Source organism: Prinia subflava, chromosome Z (genome assembly GCF_021018805.1).
Source record: "Prinia subflava isolate CZ2003 ecotype Zambia chromosome Z, Cam_Psub_1.2, whole genome shotgun sequence".
NCBI classification, from domain to species: domain Eukaryota; kingdom Metazoa; phylum Chordata; class Aves; order Passeriformes; family Cisticolidae; genus Prinia; species Prinia subflava.
In genome coordinates, this window is record NC_086283.1 from 45,895,402 (window position 1) to 45,921,526 (window position 26,125).

General features: G+C 42.6%; 1 protein-coding gene across 1 annotated transcript in view; it reads left to right on the top strand.

The window, feature by feature from the left end:
• ADAMTSL1 (ADAMTS like 1) overlaps nt 1-26,125 on the top strand; it is a 195,823-nt gene that overhangs the window by 145,822 nt on the left and 23,876 nt on the right. The window contains exons 20-23 of the mRNA XM_063421603.1: nt 5,098-5,225; nt 8,738-8,866; nt 13,323-13,502; nt 22,912-23,046. Coding sequence (XP_063277673.1) covers nt 5,098-5,225; nt 8,738-8,866; nt 13,323-13,502; nt 22,912-23,046 — 572 coding nt within the window. The remainder of the gene's footprint in view (nt 1-5,097; nt 5,226-8,737; nt 8,867-13,322; nt 13,503-22,911; nt 23,047-26,125) is intronic.

The window sequence follows — 26,125 nt, forward strand, 5'->3', positions numbered from 1 at the left end:
TCAATGCATTAAATTGCCCCAGGACAAACCTCAAAGGGCATTACAATCACCGTTTACTGCATACATTCTGATGAAGGCTGTAACCTGTGGAACCACACTTCATGGCTATTTGCAGCTCTGCTGTCATCTCAATAGACCAATCACTTGGCATTTGTCTTCTCATGTGAACTGGTGAATCCTCATCTGTGAAACTCTGGAATGCTGGTCCCAAGTGTAACCTGAGAATTCGACACAACAAAATGCTTTCAGATAGCCTTTACTTTCCGATCACTCCACATTATTCACTTATGTGGAAGAGCACTCAGAAAGGTTATTTTCAGTACAAGTTATATGCTTAACTGTTTTGATAACATACATTCTTCTCATGTGTATGCTTGGGGTTTTATGTTTTGATTCTGTTCTGTGAGAAATCAGTACAGAAGAACAGGAAACAACTGTAGTAGACAGTAATAACGAGCAACATAGTACAACAGAGTTGCCCAGGAATCTGCTAGCAGCTGCTTGTGCACAAGATACTGACCTCAGCTAAGACATATACATTTAGTCATAAGGTCATGAGAAAAGATGGAGTCAAGACAAAAATTAATTTCCAGTGTGGTGCCCTTGGATCATCCAGTAATGTCTTGATTTAGGTAAAATTGCCCCTTCTATACAATTATGAAATTAATTTATTAGCTCCTTCTTTATCTTGACTATTGAATCAATAAAAAAATAATTGCTTTCTATAATGACCTGAGTTTTTTGGTTCTTGCCTCCCTGTCTGAAGGCTAATAAGGCTAATATTAAATTAATACCAAAAAAAAGAGAAAAAAGGTAATTTTTGAGGTAGAGATCACTGAGAAAAGAATGTTTCTGGTGGAAATCACATGCAATTATAATCACTACTTGGACATACAGAATCCCTTCATTTGGACATATTCCTGTGAAAATAACTATAGGCAAAACAAGTTTCATATATAAATTTTCATCTAGTGGTTATATCTCATTAGAATTGAGCCATTAAGTTGGGATTTTTTCCCTACTTGAAATGACTGTAGCTTCTGTGGTATCCAGGAAAGGGAAGGGACGTTACATAAAGTTCACATATGAGGAATGATAGACACTAGAGTCATGAGAAACAGGCAAGTTTATTTCACACCCTATAAGCTGTCATGGTATCACAACAAGTAGATTCATTTAGCTGAAATAAAAGACACTTATATGATTCCTGAAATTTCAGTTCAGATATTTTTATATAGAATTTCACTATTCCTTTCCAATCTTTTTTTTTTTTTCCCAATCAGTTTGGCTGAAATGACCTTAAATGTTGTGTTTTATTTCTGAATTATCAGTCAGTTGTGTGTGTGCTCCAAATTTCTATCAGAAAGTCTCAGGAAAGTGTACATGCTTTTCCAGTTAGTGGCATAAGTCATTGACAACTGTTCTTTAAATGATAAGGCAGTTTTCACTTTATGAACTTCCTTCTGTACTCATCACTTATAGTTCCCCCTGGCTGGTGTGTGGGAGAAGAAATGACCATGCTCTGAACTTCAGATGTAACTCACCTATATTTTTGGAGTTAATGGAAGTTTAGAAATTATGGTGTGTAAAAAAACCCGTTTTGTGGATTTTTTTGCTGGGTTCTTTAAGAGCAGTATTCTGGTTTTGGCTCAGAATATTCTTGCTGCTTGTCATTCAGCTGTGTCAGTGGAAGAACAGCGTGCTGCTGTAAACTGCAAGGCCACAGATGTAAACATGTGGTGGGCTCTGGTATGCTTGAACTGTCCTTCAGCTCTGCAGTTTGTTTTCTTTGAACTTCGCCAGCCCTGGAATAGAGAAGAGGATTTTCCAGCCCACCTCTATCTTAACAGGAATATGGAAATAAATAGAGGTGGGCTTTCCTGTACCAGTATCAAAGAGAGACACTTCTGCTGAGAATTGTCAGAGTAGTGCTGAAGTTCCTCAAGTGATGCCCTACTGAACATACTGAGATTTCAGAAGCAGTTGGTTGGTACTGCAATTCTTAGAGTATAGGCTGCTGGTTTTAGGTTGGTTGACAGCTACCCATTCTGTGTATACAAACCACTGAGATAAAGGCATTCACTTTCACTCGTTGTGGCTATGCATTTTATCTGAGCCGGTGACCTCCAGTAATGATGGTTGACGTATGGCTTTACTCTCATTGCCCTAGTCCATGAGCTGTTTCATCCACCTAAAATTATGATTCCTACTGCATGGCTATCCTTAAAAAAATTAATTTACTTTAGCTTTAGCTCTAGGCTAAGGACAGTTACAAAAAAGATATAACATAGGACCCCAAAAAGTGCTGGTTTTCAGTTACTCAGCAGAATGAAAACATATGACACAATAGCTGCGACTGCTGAAAATATCTGTAGTTCCAGTAAAAGATCCCCAGCTTATGTTTGCATATTTAGCCTGAGTGCATATTTAACAGAAGAGTCCATACTCTCTCCTAAGGTTAAAGTGTCAAATTAACACCAGCATGGGCTCTGAATCCTGTTTCAGAGCCTACTAGTATCCACCATACCAAAGTTTTTAGACTGCTGTATATGTTGGGAAATGTTTCATTTTAGAGAAAATTCAGATGAAGTTCGTTAGGAATTAGGTTTAAAATTGAAAAATCTTTAAGGAATTTATACATTATTTAGTAAGTCTTGCAACTATGTTGCAATTCTGTCACTGGGGATCCATTGGCACTTGATAATTCAACTTCTTTAAAACAGAAATTTTACGAAAGGACATGAAGCAGCACGTGAACAGTAAGTGGTACGGAGTTAGGTGTTTGCAAGGTGCTGTCTGATTTAGTCATTGATATATGTTCTGCAAAATACATTTTTGTCTTGGAGGCAATGCAGTGTGGAGCAATTGAGATGAGACTGATTAAATATTAAGCTGTATTATTTTCAATCTATAAATGAGATTCTGAAGACATGTTGGTGACATAAAGAATTACTACAGATGGTTTTTCTTTTTCTACCTCTGAAAAGCAACTCAGTACCTAACAAAAATAGCAATCTATGAGCAAATAGGGAATTCAGCCAAAATAATTCTATGCAAAGAGGAATAATAAAGGATGTGCTTTCAAGAAAAGCAGCTATGCCAAATAGTGATGCACAAATAACAGAATTATTGAAGAGGACATTATGTTTGTTTCTGGAGAAGGACATTAAAACTTGGGTTGAGAGGACAGGAGGATGGAGCTGTGTTGGAGTTCAGGTTTTTTAAAAAGGCAAGTATCTACCTGGACTAATTCTATTTCTAGTAATATTTATGCTGGATCTTGAGGTGACTTAAGCTGACAGAGAGAGGTTCATGTCAAGAGAGGTGATTAACAACAAACAAATAATCCTTTTGTTTTATGAGGTGTAATATTAGGCAAGATCTTTCCTCAGCCTGAAGATGTCAGAAACATTAATTAGTATTAGGGGTCTTGTAAGCATCAGTTTGGTGTAGATTAGAAGATCTGCCTATATACTATATTTGCAGATCTGTAGACAGAACACACAGAACTTCTAAACGTTACAGGCTGTTATAATTTGGGACAACTTCTGAAGATTTAATGAATTCCATGTAATGATTGAAGCAGTGTTAAACTAAAAATTTATGTGTGAGATACTGATGCATGCTAACACTAGTTCTGCAAATAAAAAAATCTGTTATTTACTGTCACTGTTAGCAGTGGCTATCTAGTCAGCCCTGCTTAAGACCAAGAGGTAAGAAAAACATCCTTGACAGCAGAAGTAGGAAGGGAATTATTTCATCCACTGGTGGTTTTTTGGCTGTGCAAGCAGAGAAAAGTAATAATGTTTGTTTTGCAAATGTGCATTTTTCTAAGCATTTACAAAACTTGTTTAACAACAGGCAGCTCTTTTATTGATAATAACTATTTTTATTATTGCTCACAAAAGGGTAAAAAAATAATGTTAACTCTGGAGTTTTTTCCTAGAATAGATTTTGCTGGGTGGCCCTAACCTGGTTTGTTTTAGAGATCTACCACCCACAGTGTTGTAAAAAATTCAGTATCCGTGGTTTTTTGGTCCATGAGACAACAGTTTTTATTGTAGGGATGGGAGTGTAAAGAAACTCATTAATTCCAGAATCTGTGAGCAGACTTTCATTGCATGTGTTTTACAGGCATATCCCTCCCCCAGTTTCACCCTTGCCACTGTCAATCACAGATTCAACTAAGAGTTTACAAGCAACAGCTGCTGAAAGTTGCTGATGGGAACAGTATGATTAGATTTTATCAACAGTTTCAGCTAAAAAAGAAAGCTCAGACAAAGGAGCAGTAATCATGAAACATAGTGTGATGAAAATAAGGGTACATAAGCATTGACACAAATCCATGGACTAGATTCTTGCTGAAACAGGTGTATGTCAGGACCTTATGAGTTATATCACTGCAAAATCAGACAATGAAAAGCAGCAGTTCATAAGAGCACTAAGACTATATTAATTCCATTTAACCATAGGCAGTACACTGAGCCCATGGTCAGCTCCTCTTACGGGCGGAGGAAAGAAACAGTGGGTTCAGCCCAAGGAAGAGCTGAGAACTCCTCTCCATCTTCACTGACTATTAGGGAATAATCAAGACTGCGGAGTTTGTACAAGCTGCCTATCAATAAAAGAATCTGAACCCATTTCAGACTTTAAATGGTGAACCTGTGGTTCACTTCACTTCCTTCTGAATAGCTTCAGCATGTTTCATGTTTTTTCCCGTGCAATAATTTGGCTTTTTCTTACTATTGCTATTCCTGTGTTGCAGAACTGGAAGATGGCAATGCTAGGGAACTCACTCAGCATTATGCAGAAATGGTACAGCAGAGGTTTCACTGGGCAGATGTCCTGTTTATTTGGCAATCTTTCTTTAATACACATACCAGCAGTAGAGGAACTGAGAATGAGACTAAAATTTAATTTCAATAATCACAACTTACAGTCTCAGTGTAAGAATTTGAATTTCTTCATAGATTTTTAAATGTAACCTGAAGGCCTCATCTATAAAAAGTATTACCTAAGCCTGAATATTCCCAGTAAATATGTTCATGTTCACATAGACTAAGAGACTATTACATCTTTCTTTCTGCTTTATGCCAGGTTGCTCCTTCAGCCTGATGACTCCTTGCAAATTCTAGCACCCGTGGAATCTGATGTGGGTTTCTATGCTTGCAATGCATCCAATGCCCTGGGATCTGACTCTGTCTCCATTGCTGTCACCCTAGCAGGTAACAGTTTAACCTCTGTGATTGCAAGATGGTCCATGTTGTATGAAACTGTACAGGAGTTGTCCATGGAGGAACAGATGGCTGCTCAAGCTGAGTGGCATGCATCAACAGAAGTACACTGGTGAAAACACAGGGTGTGAGCTCTGCAAAAACCTGAGGCATAGTCCAGCTTTCATAGATAGTTTGTGAGGTTCATGGGTCTCTGCAAACATCAATGCTTTTTCTCACTTGCATCTGACATGCACTTAAAACAGTGCTTATCCTGGTTATTTGCAGCCTGTAGGGGCAATGCACTCCAAGCCTTTCAGCTTCTGTGCTTCATTTTAAACCTAACACTGATCCCTTCAAGTATAACAGATGGATTGCAGGACTTAGGTGCACATTAGGCAAGCCAGAAAACTTCCAGAGCTGAATAGCCATCTTTTACAAGATCAAACACACTTTCATATTCAATCACAAGTGCGGCAGACACTGTTTCAATTGTAGCAAATACAGGTTCTCAAAAATTTAGATTCCATGTTTCTATTCCTCTATATTCCATGTTTCTATTCCTCTAGTAACAGGTTCTAAAGCAGACTAAATATCCTGTGCTGGCTTAGAATTCAATTCTAAAGAAAACTCACCCAGATAAAAATCAATGGCAAAGGGAGTTAGAAGAATGAATCCAGCTTCTTCAAGATTCCCTAGCAGACACGGCCAGCAGGCTCACAACCACATCAGGACCAGCAGTAGGGTGGAGCAGCAAACATGAATGAAGAGCTGTTGAGAAAGATAGAGGAACAGAACAGACAATGACAGCTAATGACTGTGACAGGGCAGAGAGGTTTTACAAGAGGATTCTATTTATCACCAAGGCAAAGGTAAACATGGTAGGAATAATGGAAAACTTACTGATTTTGCAGACTTATCCATTTCACTGTTTCAGCATGAGGAAACACTTGGAGGCTTCCAGTGCATAGGCAGCAACCACCAGCTACCACTGTATCCATGTATGACTAGAGGAAGGAACAGTTGTTGATAAGCTTTAATTTTTAAAAATAAATTTTTACATCAAACACAGAAAAAAATTCAGTTAAGAGAAGCATAAAGAAAATGTAGAAGGCAACAGTGGATAACAGTGATGCTTAGAAGATCAGTAAATGAACTAGAAAGAGACTTTTTCACCTTTCTTTTTCCTTTAGCAGAACAGGTGAATCTTCCAGAGCAAAAAAAGAAAGTTCTGCATCAAATCTACAAACTACCTGTAGGCAAAACTGAAGAGAATGATCCTTTTTACACTACTACTACTACCAGAATTACCTTTGCTGAACTCCAGGCAGTAGGGTAGCAGTGCTGCTGTCAGAGGAGTGTCATATTTTAGAAGAAGCAACTCCACACTAAACCTCTTATGTTGCACCAGCATGAAGCTGAACATGAGATTAAAAATTCATCAGTCAAAACTGCTACTCTGTTCACATTGTTCCAGTGAGTGTAAAAGCCATAGTTTTTGTACAACATGTTGTGGAAACAATTTTGTGTGACACTGAAAAAAATAAATTGTTAGGTATACATGTGTCACAGGAAGAATTTAACTTGTTGATTATAATCAATTATCAAAGCTATAATTTAAACTTTAAGGTGAATTAACATTCATGCATCCCAGGCTCAAGCAGAACTCCTCTTAGGAACAGGTATACTTTTGCATTTCACATCCAAGGCAAAGAGCTGAACAGCCTATAAAATGAGGCCATAAATATCAAAGTGAAATACTGAGCTGTTTTTGGAACAAAGTAACAACCTTTTTGGCATAAGGGAAATATTTTCTCTAAAAAACCTGGAAAGCTGAGATCATCTTTAGAGGAATCAAGAGTGGGGCTGAAAGATTATTTCATTGAAGAATTTTCTGATTCATTTAACACATGCATGGAGAAAAAAAAGACAGTGGAATACACTCCTTTTTGTTTTTTCAATGATTTCCTACTCATTTATGTATTGAACAGCTAAAAGATTTTTAATCTTGTGGTGGAGTTATGGAAACCAATCAGGAAAATAAAAGACTGATGGATAGCTGAAGAATTTTTCCTTCCTTTAGACTTTGCCAAAAAGGATCCAAATTTTGGGGGTATTTCAACAATAAAATGTAGTATTTTACATAGCTATTCTTGGGCACTAAAATCACCAAAAAAAAAGCAAAGTACAAAATAAATACCTAACTGATATAACAGGATTTCCAGATGGTATCTTTTAAAGTCGCTGGACAGATACCAGATGGTATCTTTTAAAAGACCTGGAAATACAGCTATACAGAGAGATTTATATTTAAGACTGAATTCAATTTTCAGAACTCTCCATGAGCTCAATCACATCGAATTCTTCTTCTCACATTCCTCTTCATCAATCTGTGCCAAATTAACATACAAATAAAGCTAGTAATAGACATTAGCCTAAAACTGCATCTGTTAGAGGCAAATGATGATATCTGGTTTTGTATCTGGCTATTTATTTAAAGTGGGGGGGAAAAAGGTGTTTATAGATTTTCGGAAAATTGTGCGTTTGAAAATGGAACACTGAGCCAAAACCACCCAAGACCCATGCCATGTAAAGCAATTGTGTTATGTTCTGCTACTCCTGCAACATCCTGACTGCAAAGCACTTTCTATGAGACAGGGGAGCACCTTAACTCAGCTCTTGTCAGCTCTGCTGCATTAGTCCTCTCTCTCAAAGCTAAGCTTAGGTACCTCTGACCTGTTCTGTAAGCATCCCTTTACAGCAGCCCTACAAAAGGATTTGCAGAAGGCTTCTTGAGTCATTGAAGATGGGTAACTTTGTAAGTAAACCCACAAAGACACACAGCAGCAAAACACCTCAACTTACTGTCATCAATTTTGAAAGCGCACTTTGTTCCAGGCAAAGCAGTATTAGAGATAAACCACTTTCCACCAGATAACCTGTTTTGGTTTTTATCTAAAATGTGTAGTAACAGTGTATTGCATTAATACAGTTTATATCCCTCATCTTCTGGTGCTGGCCATATGAGAAAACTTTCTGGGTATGATCTGGTCTTCCGCACCCCAGTGTTTCCCCTGTAGGTTAAGGAAACCATGATCAATGTGTAGAAAAAGTTTGCATGTTGCTCTAAACTTTCTTTGTTGTGCCTGTAGCCATCACTCAGGCTCCTGTGTTTGGTCTTTACCAAGGAGTGGTAGTGCCGTTGCTGCGCCAGGCAAGCATCTTGGCTACAGCTTCAGTTGTTCTGGTGTTTATTGATTCAGCTGGTTCTCCTGTGTGTCCATATGGCTTTAATGCTATTCAGCCTCTGCTTCATGTGTGTTTTTTCTTTTTTTCAAGACAACTTTATTCATGGAACTTGGTGACACTTTTGAAATATTATAAAAAGCAGGTGGCCTCACAGTTCATTTTCCCTTATCCACCTGTTTGTTGTGTGTACTTTCACAAAGAGTGTTCCAGCCCATCTATCCCACTGTGAGTCCAATGTGCTTGGTATGACAAACTGTGGTGATTCTTTTACACAGGAAAGCCGCTGATAAAGGCATCAAGAGCTACCATGATCAACACTGAATCACCTGCTGTCACTGTTGATATTGGAAGCATGCTGAAAACAATCCAGAAAGCAAATGTTAGCATTAACTGCCAGGTTGCAGGTAAAAAATTACTCTCTCCTGTGTGGGTGCCTTTGGCTGTAAATTTGTGTGGGATTCTTTGCTAAATTGCAAAGAATTTGCAGCTGAGTGAAACTGCAAGGTTTTCCTAGGTCTTGGACAAACTTCATTGCTTCCATTAATTCTTACATAGAACTTGTCCTCCTTTTCTCCATATCAAACAGGGCGAGTGTAGTGGCTTAAGAAAATGGGGCTCAAAAAAAAGTATTGAGTCAATGAGACAGCTATCATTGTAAGAGATACACTGTATGGTGTGGATGCAACAAAACAGAAACACATGGATACATGCTGGAGATGTTTGGTGACAATATACAAGCATGGACTGATTAACTTCATCACTGATGGGGTTTTTAAAAATCACTCCAGCTCGTTTCTCCTTTTCCTGCCAAACTTACCTCACATTAAAGCCATACTAGCACTCTTTTTTTTCTTATTTTTTCTTTTTTTTTTTTTCTCATATTGGAAGTGCAAGAGTTCAGAGGAATTCTACTGAAACGGGATAGTCCCCCAAACTGTTTTCCAGCTGGAGACTGAAAATCCCTCAGTCTTACAGTGACAGTTTTCCTCTTTCCAATGGTAACCAAAATAGGTTGACGTTATCTGTGTGTGGCAGTCCTATGGCTGTTGGTGGGAATGATGTTGATATTAGGAGGAGGAGCTGGGAAATCTCTAAGGACCTGGGGCCATACCATGGATTCATTACACTTTTATGCATAGTATGGCACTCTGTTGAAATCAGCCTGATGTCCAGCGACTTTCAAGGAAGAAGATGAAAGTGATACCTGTTTTTTTTCCCCAGGCCTCATCATGCTCACCTGCATGGACATTGTGTGAAAGAGACTAAATATTACATTAACACAAATTACTTTGGATTTCTCTGTCTGGGTTCTCTTAGCTGCCCAAACACATAACCCACAGATTCAGTTATTGCTGATCTAAGAAATGTAGCTATTTCTCTTCAGTATAAAAGCACCATAAAAACAACAGGATGTGACTAAACAAAGTTGCCACAGTACTTGTAATATCAGAAAACTACAGGAGGGAAGCAAAAAATGGCCAGGGGCACAGAGGCAAAGTCTTTTCTGAGAGCAAAATAATCTCTAGCAATTTTGTGAGACTGACCCACCATGACAACAATCAAAATGGAAAATTTTAGCAGTCTCTTCTTGTCTAGGAGAAGGCTTTTTGCTGTCTAGTATCTGTATATTGGGATCTTCTGTGACACAGAAGAAATTTTCTTAAATCCTAATTTTCTCCATGGGTAAAAAAAATCTGCTGCATCCTCTGCATAAAATGTTAACTAAGTTGACACCAGAGATTATTTCTCTTGAAATTATCATAAAATCATAACCACAAGCTGGGATGTTACAAAGGGAATAAGAGAGTGAGTAATGTGGGCAGAGTAATGTTTATGGGCACTAGAATCCTAATTTTGTAAAAACAGTGTTAATAACTCAACAGCAATTAAACAAAAAACAAAAAAAAACAAAAAAAAAACCACATACACACACCAAAAAAAAAGAAAAAAAAAACCAAAAAAAAAAAAAAACCACACACACCACACAACCTTGAGAAATGATCCAAGAACAGCAATTTCTATCAACTGTTTTGCCTACACCTGGAAAATGAACCATCTCATAAAACCTATAACACAGTATGAGAATAAATGCAACTTTCCTCCTAATGTAAGCACTTCTTGTTTTAGCATCAGCTTTATGATTATCCAGCCTTTTACATTTTTTTATCATCCTTAGAACAATCAGTTCTAAGGATAAGAGTAGCATGCACTATTTCTGCAGTCAGAAAATGTGTTGTATCCTAGTGACTTCTTTAGAGTAGATGAACTTTACGTCTGTATAATTTGCTAAAGCTCCCCAGAAAACATTAACAATGAAATGGCTACTGAATCATAGTAAATTAATATGCAATGGTTAATGCAATAACATCTGGCAATAAAAAGTAGATTAAAATGTGAGAACAAAGTTAACACATTTAGAAAGCAAACTAGTATATCCAGAAATTTTGTGGAGACTTGTCTGGATGAAAACAGTTCTTCACACAGTCTTGTAAAGCTGTAATTTTTCCCTTGTAGTACTTTCTGGTTAGTCATGTCATGCACAACTAGGGAGAGTTGCTCTCAGTTAGAGATCGGTGATAGTTAATCCCTTTAATATAAGCTGTGTTTCTATCACTGTGCTGTACAGTCTGTGGTAAATGACCATGCCTGTATTGGATCTGCCTATCTCAGCTCATGTAAGGACACTTCTTTACAGAGAGTCAGCAAGACAGCAGAACAGATATTTGTAAGAGAAATATTTAGGATCAGTTATGGTATTTTCTAAAGCTGCGTTTTCTGTCAAGGGCCAGAAATACACACTTGCTTTGCACAGGTGTTGACAAACCTGGAGAAGTTTTCTTAAAAATAAAAGATAATGGAAGTGTATCCAACCAAAGCCCAGGGAGTAATTTTATATTGCTTTTCAACTTCTTATACAGGCATAAGCACTGTCAAAGTCTGTCTGCTGAGTTGAAATGCATATATATTAACTAAAAGGCAAGGGAAAATACAATCATTCTGGATGCCTTAGAGTTTTAATGACACCTGATGTGATTTATATCAAGATGAAACTCTATTTCAGTTTTACCACAATGACAGTATTATGGTTTTGATCAAGATTGAAAACCAACATTATTTCACTTCATATAACTTCGCTGCTTTGTCAATAGAGGTGAAGGAATATATTTTTTTAACTATTGTTAGGTGATTGTGGTCAATTCCACACTTCTCCAAAACTAATCCTAGGGAAACTCCCACCCAAAAGTCTCTCAGGAGTTTTGCACATGCCTGTGACTTCCAGCTGGAGGATTTGTTCCAAGCTTTGGAAAGCCAGCAGCTTTTGTACAGGTAACTTGACTACTGTGCACCATTTCGCTTAAAAATAGAATGTGAGAGCAATTTGGATCACATCAGTATCACTAGGAAGTTCTCTGTTGATTTCAGTGCTTAAATTGTGCAGATATTCATTTGCATACCCAAAGCTTCAAGCAATATGGCCCAGACTGTTACTGAAAATACAGTGTGACGTGTAAGAAGGAACCAGTTTTAAAAATCTAGTTCATAGGGCATTCTGCAAAATGTCATGTACAACTAGTGACTGTTGAGTCAGAACAGGTTTGGAAAAGTGGCTTAAAATATATTACCTTCCTGTCCTTTATCTCCTTGTATTTTTGTTTTTGCAAATTTGCAATTTGCAGTTCTGTCAGTTCTCCTAAACAGTCCTTTCTTCTACATGTATTTCACCTACATGCTGCAGGTTTTATTTTCTAATTCTTGCCTTTGATTTTATGGCCCATGTTTATTCATCAGCTATACCATATTGTGAAATATAATTCAGTATTTCAAGAATATTCTGACATTGGAAACTAGTCACCAGTGTTAGAAACTTGTGTTGCGATGATTCATTTCTCCCAGAGCCACTGGTTTATCAAAATTATCTCAACTGGCTTACACAATTCAGCTTGCAAGTATCCCAGGTAGGCTTTTTGTGCTGAATATATGCACATTGATGGAGGGGAAAGCTGAAGAATAATAGACTTGGGTAATTACTCGCTAGCTAAAGTCTTGCCTGCCCAGCAAAGTGAGTTCTGTTTCCAGCTGGCACCTCTCAGGCTTTCAGTCTGTGTGACATTTCTGCAAGGGAAACACTCAGCCCTCTGTCCTCTGGCATCCACCGTTACCCAGCAAAGCCTATTGAAATGCTCTTGCTACCCCTTGCGGCAGTGATGCAACATGATGCGTTTGCTCGTCCCTGTGCTGGCTGCCTCCTGTTCTCATCCTGAGGCTGCCTGTGTCACTGAAGGTGGGAGCTCAAAAGAAATTGAAACTGCTGTTCATTCACATAAACTGTTCATCTTCCCCAAAGCAAGCTGTAGGAACAGTTGTACCTGCAAATCTGCTGTTAGTGTGGAAACATTGAAGACAGGGAAGGACACGCTTGTAGAACACAATCAGCGTTTTTACAGCATTGGTGGACATTTTATAAAATGTAAAAATGTTTTTACAGCATTGGTGGACATTTTATAGGCAGAGTGCATCTTTCTCAGACTTAACCGCGATACTTCAACCTTAATGGGATCTCACTTTTAGCCCCTATTTCTTGTGCTAGTGAAGTGCAGAGTTCTTTCTGGACTAGGACTATCTGAGCAGCTGCCTGCAAGAAGCATATTAATTGTGTCTGTCTTGATGTTTATTTAATTGTTTTATTTGAGTCACTGCTCTGAAGGACTGTGGCCATACAAAATCCTCTTTGTCCCTTTCCCTTTGTCTTTAGCCCTTACTCAGAACTTCTCATTTCTTCTTCCACTGTTTGCCTTACAAGTATTTTTTGCCTTGTAACTCTTTACTTGTGTTAGTTACACTTTGCCAATATTTTTCCAGGTGTTCCTGAAGCAAAAGTTACTTGGTTTAAGAACAAGGTCAAGCTGCCCTCTACTCACCATCGGCATGATGGGTTGCTGTTAATAGCAAATGTTTCTCTATCAGATCAGGGGTTATACTCCTGCAAGGCAGCCAATCTTCATGGGGAAGTAACTGAAAGCTCCCAGCTGTTGGTTCTCGGTAAGTCCAGGGTATTTTGCTAATTTGGACTTGCAACAATAGTAATGTAGCTACTGGCACATCCAGATGGCAGAACTCATGAGATGTTGTGGAAAGAGGAAATGGCATGTAGGCATCCCTATTCTAAGAAAACCATCAGTCTGCATTTGTACTCTGGGCAGCATCAGCTGAAGCAAAGTGGTGGTAAAAAGTGGATAAGGAGAAAACGTCTAAGCACAGGGATTACACCCCCCAGTCCCAAGATACTCAGTTTAACTCTTACACTTGCTAGATAAGAAAAGCATTAACCAAATCTTAAAATGAGAGCGATGCCATTTTTTCTCCGTGAAGTACTCTGTCTTCACTGAGCCATCTTTCCATTCAAGGCTGTGCGATACTGACCCACTTCACAACAGGTGCATAAAACCAGTGCACTTATGGTGAATTTTACTTTTCCCTGTTTTTAAATACCAGACAGAAAGCCCATCTGTGTGATTTGAAAGAGAGTGGCAGCTGTGAAATATGAGTGGAAATGGTACCTGAAGGGAACTGGAAGTGTGGGAAAGGTGTTTCCTTTCCTAGTAAATCATCTTCTGTCATTTCTGCTTGCCTGGCAGATGGATGATCCAGCCAGACTTTTTAAGTACATTCATCGTGTGTTTCGTGGTGAAGTCTCAAATTTTTAAACCTATTCCCCACAACTGGGGCAACACCATTGCAACATACACTACAGCTCTCATCTTTCAAAACTAGTGGGCTTCCAGAGGATGTATAACAGTGAGATCTCTCAGTTTCACAGAAAATACTAAAATGAAGGTTCACACTTTTCTCCTACTAATTCAGACTGATTCTAGAATCTCAGTCTAAAAAAATAATGTGGAAAAAAAACCAGCTGAGTTTCAGCCTATAAATAAGACTCACAGATGATCTCTAAATCCTTTTCTGGTCATTATAAATGGCTTAGCTTTTAAAGATGGTAAGTTACTGTGAGTTATGCAAGCTGCTTATGTTTGTAAGCAAATTACAATTTTAGCTCCTTGGACTAGAACAGTTCAGGCACCTGTACTCCTTGGTGCTGAATGCCATCATCAGCAGAAATCTTGCAAATGTGCTCCATGATCTAACTGAAAGGGGATGAAGCCACTATTCATTTCAATCAAATATCACATCATTTTTATGACAAACAGAATTGGGAATCCTAGGCATTACTTCAATTTTTAAAATAGCATTGTGATTAAACTAAATCCTGCAGTTCTCAGCATAGACTGATCCTCTTGAGCTCTGAACCCTTAGTCCTTTGGAGTTCTGCCTAAGTATACCATGCGTCGGTGTGCTCACAGAGAGCCAACGGGCTCTGTCACCGCTGGCCCAGACACAGCGACAGAGTGGTATGGGGTCAGTCTGCAGGCTCACAAGCAGTTCTGACTCTCGTGGGTTCTTTGCCTGGCAGGGGCTTATGCGAGCGATGGAGATTCGACGGCAGTGGAATGAAAGGAGGAAACAATTTCAGACGAACAGAGGGTTTATTGCAAACACCTCCTCAGCCCGAAACTGCTCGGGGGGAGAGGGGTGCGGGGGGTTTTTGTCCACAGGATTTGGAGGGGGGACAAAGGGGGTGGCCAGCCAACCGGGGCAGGTTGCCAGGGGATACAGGTGTAATAGAACATCGCTTGGACTAATCAGGGGAAAAATAGGAGGGGTTTACAAAGGCGGGAGAATTGACAGACAGCTAACCGTGTGTGTCGCATGGCAGGTGCTGGAGTCATGTGAGTTAAACAAAGGAACCATCGAGGGGTGGGATACAGGGAACCCAACAAGTACAAAAGTATAGAAAACCTAACCGATTAAATTAACACACTGCCACATCTCCCCGTTTTCTTTTTACTAAAAGAACAGAAGTGAGGGGGGTCCGGCAGATGCTCAGAGTCCAGGTAACATTTGGCGAATCGAGGTGGTTGAGCTGGCCACTAATCGTCTGCGAGGCTTTCACCGTCACTTTCTTCTTCAAGCTCCTTTTCAAGCTCCTTCAGCTCGTCCTCAGGAGCCGTGACCTTGGCGAACCGAGCAGCAGCCGGAGAGGGGGTGGATGTGGAACTTAAAACTAACTTAATCAACAATCTCCTGATTAGTCCGAAAGCAAGACAAACAATTAAAGTAATAAACAAAATCAACAGACATGTTTTTAAAATGGACCCGGCCCATCCAGATAAAACCCCAACCTTTCAGAATGTAAAGAGCACGGTCGGGAGGCTTAGCATCTTGGGTCCGGGTCTGAAAAACAAAACTGGGGGGCCAAAAATTATTAATTTGGGTCACAGAAATAGGTAAAGGACAGGTCATGGTCCCATTCCCACAGGATGGGAAGAGAGGGTCTGGAGGAGACTCGCCTTCGACGGCGGAATGCCGCCGAAGCCACCTGCGGGACGCTGTCGTCACGCTCCCTCTTCCTTTTAATGAATGGTTTTACCCATTTGGCAGGTATCCATTTGATTCCGGTAGGCGTGAGGACACAGGCGTACCCACGCCCCCACGTCACCAGGTCAAATGGACCCTCCACCTTCCCTGACTCAGGCGATCTCACCAGCACCGGGGGCTTGGGATCGAACTGCCACTCCTTGTTGCACCCAAAGTGTATGGTACTGGGCGGATTGGGATTTTCAAAGGAACAATTTAGAAAATTGATGACATAAAGGGCTCGGGCCAATCTGATTGCCGGCGGTTCCACCTTTAATACCTGTTGCTGTTGTTTAAGGACCCTCTTGATCTCTTGGTGGGTCCTCTCTACGATTGCTTGGCCTGTGGGGGAGTGAGGGATGCCTGTCTTGTGCTCCACTCCCCATTGCTGCAGGAAGCCAGCAAATTCCTTGGATTTGTACGCAGGGCCGTTGTCTGTTTTGATCCCCTTGGGGATGCCCATGAATGAGAAGGCCTGAACAAAGTGTTGGATAGCATGTTGGGCCCTCTCACCTGCGTGCGCAGAGGCATAGACCACGCCAGAGAAGGTATCGACGGAGACGTGAACGTACTTCAGTCTCCCAAATGATGGAATGTGGGTGACATCTGTCTGCCAGAGTTCACAGCTCTCCAACCCACGAGGGTTGACTCCGGCATGCAGGGTAGGCACAGCGTGGGACTGGCAGGAAGGACACGAGCCAACAATCGCCTTAGCTTGTTGACGTGTGAGGTTAAAACGTCTAGCTAAGCTAGGCGCGTTCTGATGGAACAGCTGATGGTTGAGCTTGGCCTGCTCAAAAACGTCAGGCAATGGGGCTATCGCTACAGGGGCAGCAAGAGCGTCAGCCCTCCTGTTACCCTCAGCAATAAACCCAGGCAATTCCGTGTGCGACCTGGTATGCATCACATAAAACGGTTGCTCTCGGTGGGAGACAATTTTGACCAATTTCGAGAGCTGCTCATACAGAGCTATGTTGGACACCTCTTGTAAAATTGCCTGATCTGCTCTAGATACCACCCCCGCTACGTACGCGGAGTCGGTTACAATACTGAGAGGTCCAGAGAATCTCTCAAGTGCTCTGACGACAGCGGCCAACTCGGCTATTTGAGGTGAACCCTCAACTACTTTAATATCTGCCTCCCACTGCCGAGTTTCAGGGTCCTCCCAAGTCATCACTGACTTATGAGAACTCCCGGACGCGTCTGTAAAAACTGTCATCGCATCGAGAGGTCTCCTGCTCTGGACACTCTTTAAAGCCAATTTAAATGTTACGTCCGAATTAAATAGTTTGTGGGCCGGCCGATGAATTGAAATTTGGCCCGTAAAGGAATCTAGAGCGAATTGAAGTGCTTCATTTTCCTGAAGCAGGTGTTCCAACATGGGTTTGGTCATTTGGCCTGTTGACAATCCAATTGGCATGTGAATACATTCGAAGTCGCACCCTGCCAAATCTTTCATCCGCGTTCTTGCTTTGCGGACGAGCTCAGCCATAAGCTCTTGTGGCTGTGTCATTCTTTTGGGCCGATGGTGGCTGAGAAAGACCCACTCTATAATAAGAAGAGGGTCCTTTCTGCCTTGGCCCTTGGTGTTGTGTGCTGATGTTTTTGCACCCGTGTCCCATTGAAAAATGATCCCATGTAGATGTGGCAGCTTACCCAGAATGATGAACCGAAAGGGAAGCTCGGGATCGCATCTGTGTGCCTGTCGTGATGTCATTGCCTGCTGGACCTTCTCCAATGCTGCTTTTGCCTCTGCGGTAAGCACCCTAGGAGAACTGAGCTCCCCTCCCCCTTTCAATAAATTGAAAAGAGGGGCTAGATCCTCGGTGGTCAGACCTAGCCAGGGCCTTACCCAATTCAAGGCACCGCAAAGCTGATGGGCGTCCGCAAGGGTACGGACATTTGTCCGAATTTCCAATTTTTGAGGCACAATGGTCCTCTTACCAATCTCCAGGCCCAGGTACTTCCAGGGTGGCATCATTTGGATCTTATCTTTTTGCAGCTCGAACCCTGCAGCAACTAACGAATTGGTTACAAGGTCAAGCGCTCGCGTAAGTTCATCTTCGGTCGGCGCGCAAACGAGGATGTCATCCATATAGTGGTGGATGACAACCCCCTCCGTGGCTGCGCGCACAGGGGACAGCAAGGAAGAGACGTACTGCTGACACATCACCGGGGAGGCTTTCAACCCTTGCGGTAGCACTCTCCAGTGGTACCTCTTCCTCGGGGCCGCCCGGTTGATGGAAGGAACCGAGAATGCGAAACGCGGGGCATCATCTGGGTGTAGAGGAATTTGGAAAAAGCAATCTTTTATGTCAATTACAGCCAGATTCCAATTTCGTGGCAGCATGGTTGGGGAAGGCATCCCAGGTTGGAGAGACCCCATATCTTCAATTACTTCGTTAATTTGGCGGAGGTCGTGGAGGAGGCGCCATCGTTTTTTGTCACTCTTTCGAATGACAAAAACGGGCGAGTTCCATGGAGAATTGGTCTCCACGATGTGACCTTTAGCTAATTGCTCCTCCACGAGCTCCTCAAGTGCCTGTAATTTCTCTTTTGTTAGCGGCCACTGCTCAACCCAGACTGGTTTATCTGTCGTCCAATTCAGTTTGAGGGTCGGGCGCTTCTCAGCAGCCGCTGCCTGAAAATTTTGCGAGGGGTTGGGAATTTCAATTGTGACCCCCCACTGAGCCATGAGGTCTCTTCCAAGCAGGGGTTCCTTGTAATCTAAAACAAAAGGACGGATGGCAGCCAATTGTCCTTTTGGCCCCGTAATTTTTACCACGTTTTTCGACTGTTTTGCGGATTGGAACCCTCCTACACCTTGGATCTGCCCGTCCACGTCCTCCAGGGGCCAGTGCGACGGCCATTCCACGGACGGAATGATCGTCACATCTGCCTCTGTGTGAAAAAGCAGATCTTTATCTATTGACTCATCTCCCACAGTGAGCGTACATCGCACCAAGGGCTTACGGGTGGAAATGTGATGTACAGCATTTACAGTAAAGGTAAGATGTTCTGGGTCACCATAAGGAATTGCTTGTGCGATGACCTGGCCCTCGGGTAAAAATGTGGGCGGATGAGTGCAGCGCAGCCAGAGAATGAGGGCCCTGGGGTTGTTGTGAAGTGTCCCCGGGACTACCTCAATCTCCTGCGGAGTGTATTTGCAATCACCGACGATGATGAACTTACCTTCGCCGGTCATTGGCCACTGATGTAACTTCTTTGGGTCTATGGTCACAAAATGGAAGTCCCTATCCGTCAGGTACAATGGTCTGGTGAGATGCAACCTGTAGGGTTCAAAAAAGGAAGAGGTGGTGAGAATAGGTTTTGCTATATCATGTTCAGGTGTTCCTGAGTCTGGTGTAGAATGTCCATCCAATTGACCCCCTTTGGAGTTCCCTGCCCCGTCCACCCGATTGGAGTCGTCGCGCTGGGTGGACCCGCGCTCCCCTTTCAGTTTTTTTGCTGTGCCTGGGAAGGCACCGGTGTTCCTGGAGATGTATTTTGAGTCCGCTGTAGTAAAGGTTTCTTAGGGCAGTTGGCAGTCCAGTGTCCTTCCTCCTTGCAGAAGAAGCAGCGACCAGGGCAATTGCCGAAGGAGGGTCGCCGCCGAGGCGGACGATGTCGAGGCTGTTGGGATGATTCTGCAGCACGCACAGCCTTGGGCGGAAAGGTTGCCTGGGAGGGTGGTGGTGGGTTCCTCCGGGCAAGGAAGGGCACCTTCATCTGGCACACCTGGAGCATGGACTGGAGAGTGCGAGGCAGATCTGGGGGAAGACTCAAAATTGCCTGTTTACACAGGTCGTTAGCATTAACGAAAACAAGCTCCCCTATGATACCTTCCCGTGCACTTTCTGTTTTAACTTGAACTTCCACTGCTCTGGTGAGCCGCTCTACAAAGGCAACAAATGATTCAGAAGGTCCCTGCCTAATGGTGGTATAGGGTGGTAATGGTGTGTCTGGCTGCAAACAAAAGAAAGCCTTGCAGGCTATATTTTTTATAATTGAAAGGACTGCTGAGGGTATTAGGGCTGCCTGGGACTCAGGGGAAACATAGGAACCTTCACCAGCAAGCAACTCAAGAGAGAGGGGATTGCCCTGTTCATCGATGGCTGGAAAGGGCAACTGAGGCATTGCTTCTCGCAGGGCCTGTTTAAATGCTGCATCCCAGAGCTTAAACTCTGTGCCATTCATCAGGCAAGAGAAAAGCTGCCGGAGGTCTGCTGGAACAACATGGACACCTGCGAGATCCGCAGTGAGGAGGCCACGGAAGTAGGGACTCTCCCTGCCATATTCCTTGTGCGCCTTGCATAAATCCCGAATGATGCTTTGGGAAAAGGCATGCCAATTAGGTTTTGGTGTCTCACCACCACGTGTTCTGCGGTAGGTGACAGGCGCAGCAGAGAGAGTGACCCCCGGCTCACCCTCGCTCATTTCTTCCGGTTCCCAACCGTGGGAACCAGAAGAGAGGGCGTGGGAAAATTGCCGGCAAGATGGCGTCCTTCCGGGGTGGGGAGAGGGACTCGGCCCCGCCTCAGGGGCGTGTCGAGGGGGCAGGGTGAGTGGGCGGGACCTTTGGGGAGGTGGGAGGGGTCCGGGAAGGGGCTATGGGAGGGGCGGAGGGAGGAGCTGAGGGAAGGAAGGGGTTGGAGGGAAGAAAGGGGTTCAGGGGATGGGGGAAGGGTGGCGGCCACGTGGAGGAGTGGGCGCCATTAGGTGGGTCACTGCCTCCATTTTGTGGCCAGTGTGACGCGTTTAAATTAAACTGAACCTTGGGTTTGAAATTCGGGGAAGCAGGGGGAAGGAAAGGTCCTCGGTCAGCTTGGCCAGAGCCTTCCGAGGGGTCCCCAGCAGTCTGTCCCAGGCTACTGGGGCTCGGGGGCCGGGAATTTTTCAGAGAGTCTGGGCGGACAACTCTCTGAGTTGCCGCTTTCCTCAAAATCCCCTTTCTCGGGGCAGAGGGGCTGGGATTGGGTTGAAGGGAAACTGGGGGTAGCTTGGTTTCCTGAGAGCTTTTCTGCACTCCCTTTTTCGTCGCTGCCGTCTTTAATTGCAAAATTAAAAAGGCTAATTTCTGTGTGTTCTTTTCCCCGGCGTTACCTAATTGTAACAGTTTCTTTTCCGCCAGCTCCCAAAACCGGGGGCTGTGTACCATCGGCGGGGACGCCGTCGGGTAGTGCATGAAAAGCCATCGGACCAGCTTTTTTAAACAATCCTTAGAGAACTTAACTTTATTAACTTCTAACAACGCAACACAACTGTAAAACACTCCTTTCTGGGAAGCAGACAGAGAAGCACCCATTCTGCCTGCGTGATTTCTGGAGCTAGCAAACGAAAGACGCAACGAAAAAGAACCCGCCGCCGCGCTTTTTAAAACCGCTGTTTCACGCGCCCGACCGCTCTGCAAAAAGCCAGCGCACGCGGCGAAACCGAAACTGGCTGGCCGGCGAAAACCCGCGCCTGCCGGCAGCCGCGCCGTGCGAGCTCGCGCTTGCGCACAAAAATAAAAGCTTTAAATCAAACCGAGGGAACGAAAAACCGCCAGGGGGGGGTGAGCCCGGGACAGGGGCCAGAAAACCCAAATCCCGGGGGCCGCGCGACCTCAGCCAGGGGGGTGCTGTCCCCCACAGGCTGCCAGAAAGGGAAACGCCGTTCCCACTGACCCGCCCCGCGGACTAGGGGGGGTCTGCTTACTTACGAACCCCTGGCGTGGTGCTTCAAAGCCGCTCCAGAAGATCCACCGCCGGAGAAGGACCGTCTTCGGGACGCGGCGGAGACGGCTGCCCTCCTCTTCCCCGGGGAGCGGTCCCTCGTGGAGGGCGCTCAAACCCGGGCCGATGTGACGTCCAGGGATTATTTCAGGTGAGCTCAGCTCCTTGCTGAGACGCACCAATCCTGCCCGTGGGCTCCGTAAAGGTGCTGAAAGCCCCTTTCCAGTGCCCCACGTTGGGCACCACACCTCCGTCGGTGTGCTCACAGAGAGCCAACGGGCTCTGTCACCGCTGGCCCAGACACAGCGACAGAGTGGTATGGGGTCAGTCTGCAGGCTCACAAGCAGTTCTGACTCCCGTGGGTTCTTTGCCTGGCAGGGGCTTATGCGAGCGATGGAGATTCGACGGCAGTGGAATGAAAGGAGGAAACAATTTCAGACGAACAGAGGGTTTATTGCAAACACCTCCTCAGCCCGAAACTGCTCGGGGGGAGAGGGGTGCAGGGGGTTTTTGTCCACAGGATTTGGAGGGGGGACAAAGGGGGTGGCCAGCCAACCGGGGCAGGTTGCCAGGGGATACAGGTGTAATAGAACATCGCTTGGACTAATCAGGGGAAAAATAGGAGGGGTTTACAAAGGCGGGAGAATTGACAGACAGCTAACCGTGTGTGTCGCATGGCAGGTGCCGGAGTCATGTGAGTTAAACAAAGGAACCATCGAGGGGTGGGATACAGGGAACCCAACAAGTACAAAAGTATAGAAAGCCTAACCGATTAAATTAACACACTGCCACAATACCACATGATCTGGCAGCATTATAACCATATTTAATTAGAGCTTGATCCAGGTTGTAGCAGACACTAAAAGTTTTTCATTAATTGTCATGAACGTTGGATTTGGCTTCTATGCTGTATACGTTTGCTTTTTTCCCCAAGCTGCTGTATCTCCTGATACCATATAACTCTGTCACATGTGAATAGGATCAAACAGAATGCTGTGGTAGCCTTCAAAGATAATTTCTTTCAGTTTGTGGTCATTGATCCAGATGTTACTTTAATAATTTCTACACCATCTTACCTAACATGAGGCAAAGTTTCAGTAGTTATCCAATGCTTTATCTGCCCCTCTGAAATGGCAGTGTTGCAGCACAGTAAAAATTGCAGCAATATCTTGATGGGTTGTGGATAGGAGGGGAGGGGTCTATATTCCAAGATGTTTTCTGCTGCAGTGTTGCTCATCACTTCATTCTCGCAATGTTACCAGAGCCTCCACGACCTCTTCCGTACCTAGAAGACTTGACAGAAGTGCTTAGCAGTGCTGGGCCCAGCACCCATTCAGTGCTGACTTCTCCTTCAGGAACAAAACTGACTGTCAGTCCAGGGAGCTCTGCTCTCATAGGTAAGTCGAGTGCTTGAGAGTTTTTAAAGTGTTTAAAGTTTATATTACAGTTATGCATCTGGTTAACCATTACATTAAGGATTTGGTTATCTAAATATGGGCACTGAGACAAAAGACATAAAACCAATAGTTCATTGTGAGTTATAATCACTGCCAAATACTTTTTAGATCTCAGAAATAATTCTTTTAAAAAAGGTCCAAATTAGTCCAAAGCTGCCTGCAGAATCAGGGCTCCATGGTGCCCCCCTTTATATATATACAGCACCCTGTAAGAAGCTGTCCCTGCCCTGGGGGACTGGCAATCTTATCCAACACAGAGACATGGAAGATTGGTGTGCTACTTCATCTAAAAGAAGAAACATTGGTGGTTCTGTTTCAGTTTTTCTTCTACATTTGGGTAGTTGCCTTGCCATATGCCTGCTACTTAGGTTGTATATCCTTCTTCAGAGCCTCTTCCATAGTTTTGCCTCTCTACACGTTTTGATCTTGCAAGCTCTTTGTTTTAATCTGTTCATTTTATTCCTTTTTGTTATTTCACACAGCCAGTGTTTGCATGAAGCCATATAAGGAAATCATCCCCAATGAATGTTTTTTTTCTTTTTATCCTTTTCTGCCTTTCATATATCTTTACCATCTTTACACAGCAAGTTCTTTTATGTCCTGTAAACTCCTTTCAGATCTGTGGGTGTGATCTGTTTGCAAAGAGATTCTCATTCTTTTCTGAATTTCAGGGTATATTTATTTTACTATTTCATTTCACAGGCTGCTTTGAAACTCTACCAATTGTCAGGCTCAGAAAGCAAAAAGCTTCTCTGATGAATACATTATTGCATACCATGAAAACTTGTCAAGCCCTACAATTTCAGAACTATCTTTTCTTTTAGGGATAGGGATCTGAAACTTTTAGCAAGGGTTCTGCAGATGTGATGTCCTGATTGTTAATACATCTCTGTACCTTCCAAAGCATTCTTTCCTCACACTTAATATTGATTTTAAGATTTTATTTTCACAATGGATACATTCTATTTAGGTTTTTACTTTTCTGTGGTTTACTTTTCCAAGTATCTGCATACATCTGCATACACTTGCAATGGCTTTTAGCCTGCAGCTCTGGATTACATTTTTGCTTGCACAAAAACTGCACTGAAATAGTCTCCAATGGGGAAAATATCATAGATATTTCTTAGCATTGAATAAATCATTTTGAGTATGGTTTTATTGTGCTCATTGATTTAAGACTGGGTCATGCTCCTGTTTCATCCATTTCCTCTCAGATTTCAAAAAAGAGGTCTTTAGGAGTTTCAGGCAGTTTTTATTGTTTAAAAGTAGTAATTGAATGAAAAGGGTGTTCTGCACTGCCTGTATACGACCACGTCCAGATCAATTTCATTTGGCCATGTCACCCCGTACCCTGCTGTTTCACTTCATGGGCAAGGAAATTCCATGGGGTTGTAATTGCAAAATAGCAAACCAGTTTCATTCTTGAGGCAGTTCCCTCAACTTCACTGGAGTTTTACTGGTTTGAATTTGAGCCTTGTTATTATACAAACCTAGAAAAATCTTCTCAGATACTTTTTCTAACAAAAAATCGACATGGAATGGTCTATCCAGTCAATTAGAAAGCAGCCCATTTATTCGTTCCATTCTACTACCCACTTAATCAACTTTAATCCTGCTAAGTCTTTCATTGTTGATGTTGAGGTGTTGGCTCTACATTCTCTGGATGTCCCATGTAAGAACTTTGGGTATATATATTGCTATGTGTAAGACCTCTTGGTCTGTGCTACTGTTAGGCACTGGTATCTCTTGGGACTCAAAAGGCATTGAATTAGACATGTATTTGGAAATCTAGGCATATGAGAGTTTGTTGAGTAGTGAAGAAAAACAGGATATGTGCAAAGGAACAGAGTGGAATGTGAAGAAAAGGAGTGATAAGTAAGCTCTGGGTAATCATTTTATTTTCCAGGAGTTAAAGATAACAACGGTGAAAAATTGTGTTAGAAACCTAGATAAAGTCATGCATGGGTTTGCCAAAGTTTAAGAAAAATGGGAGTCAGTACTTCATTAAACACTGGTTTCACACCTATGGGGGTTAAAAAAATGCAGACAGAAAATATTAACACAGAAGTGGAAATCTAAAGCTGCAGAAAAGAGTTTGTTTGAAAATTAACAGCTGTATCAAATATAAACAAATGGATAAACTGAGCTGCAAGGAGAGAAATAGGACTTCCAGATTATCATACATGCTATACACTGTCTTTTATAAAGTTGATTTGTGCAATGCATCCACCATCATTTCAACCATGTGAAATTATTAACTTGCTGTCTGGAATCATCTGCTCTGGGTTTCTTATACTTATATTTCAGGGGGCTTGCAGAAGATAAAGATCAGTGTCATAACACTGATACCTGGTTTGGAGGTTTTCCTTCTCATTGTAAGGGTCATTGAGCAATCATTTATCTGGCTTCACAATAAAAGTAGAAGAAACTGTATGTTAAAAAAATCATACCCTGCTCCACAGAGTCAGTAACATTTTGTATTACATACTTGTTTTGCTTCTAAAGTTTTGAGTTTCCAGCCAGCTTTCTAGGCCCAACTCACGGTCGAGTCAAAGAGCATGATGTAGATGGTGGCTTACCCTGCCCCTTCACAAATGTTGAAAATATGTGCAGAGTACTGCAGTCCTCCCCATCCTCACATTCATTGTCAGGTTGTGTAGTAGACACGTGTGTTATCTGTAGATCACACAGAACTATCCCCAAACAGAACCAGAACACCCAGCACCTTAGAAATATTTCTGGGTTTTACAGTAGTGTAAATTGACAATCAGTGATGAGCCACACACTGTCACACACATTTGTGACACAAGTTTACATTTCTCTGGAAAATTTTCACATTAGATCTTAATCTTATTAAGGTTTTTGTCTTTGGAATTTCTTCAATTTTGATTGCAGTTTTCCTGAATGTTGGTGATGAAAATATTATAAGGAACACTGGCCTTTTCACGACAGAAAAAGTTTTTTGTTTGTCACCTGGTAAGAATTTTGAGGTTTAAAAATATTCATGACCATTTGACCT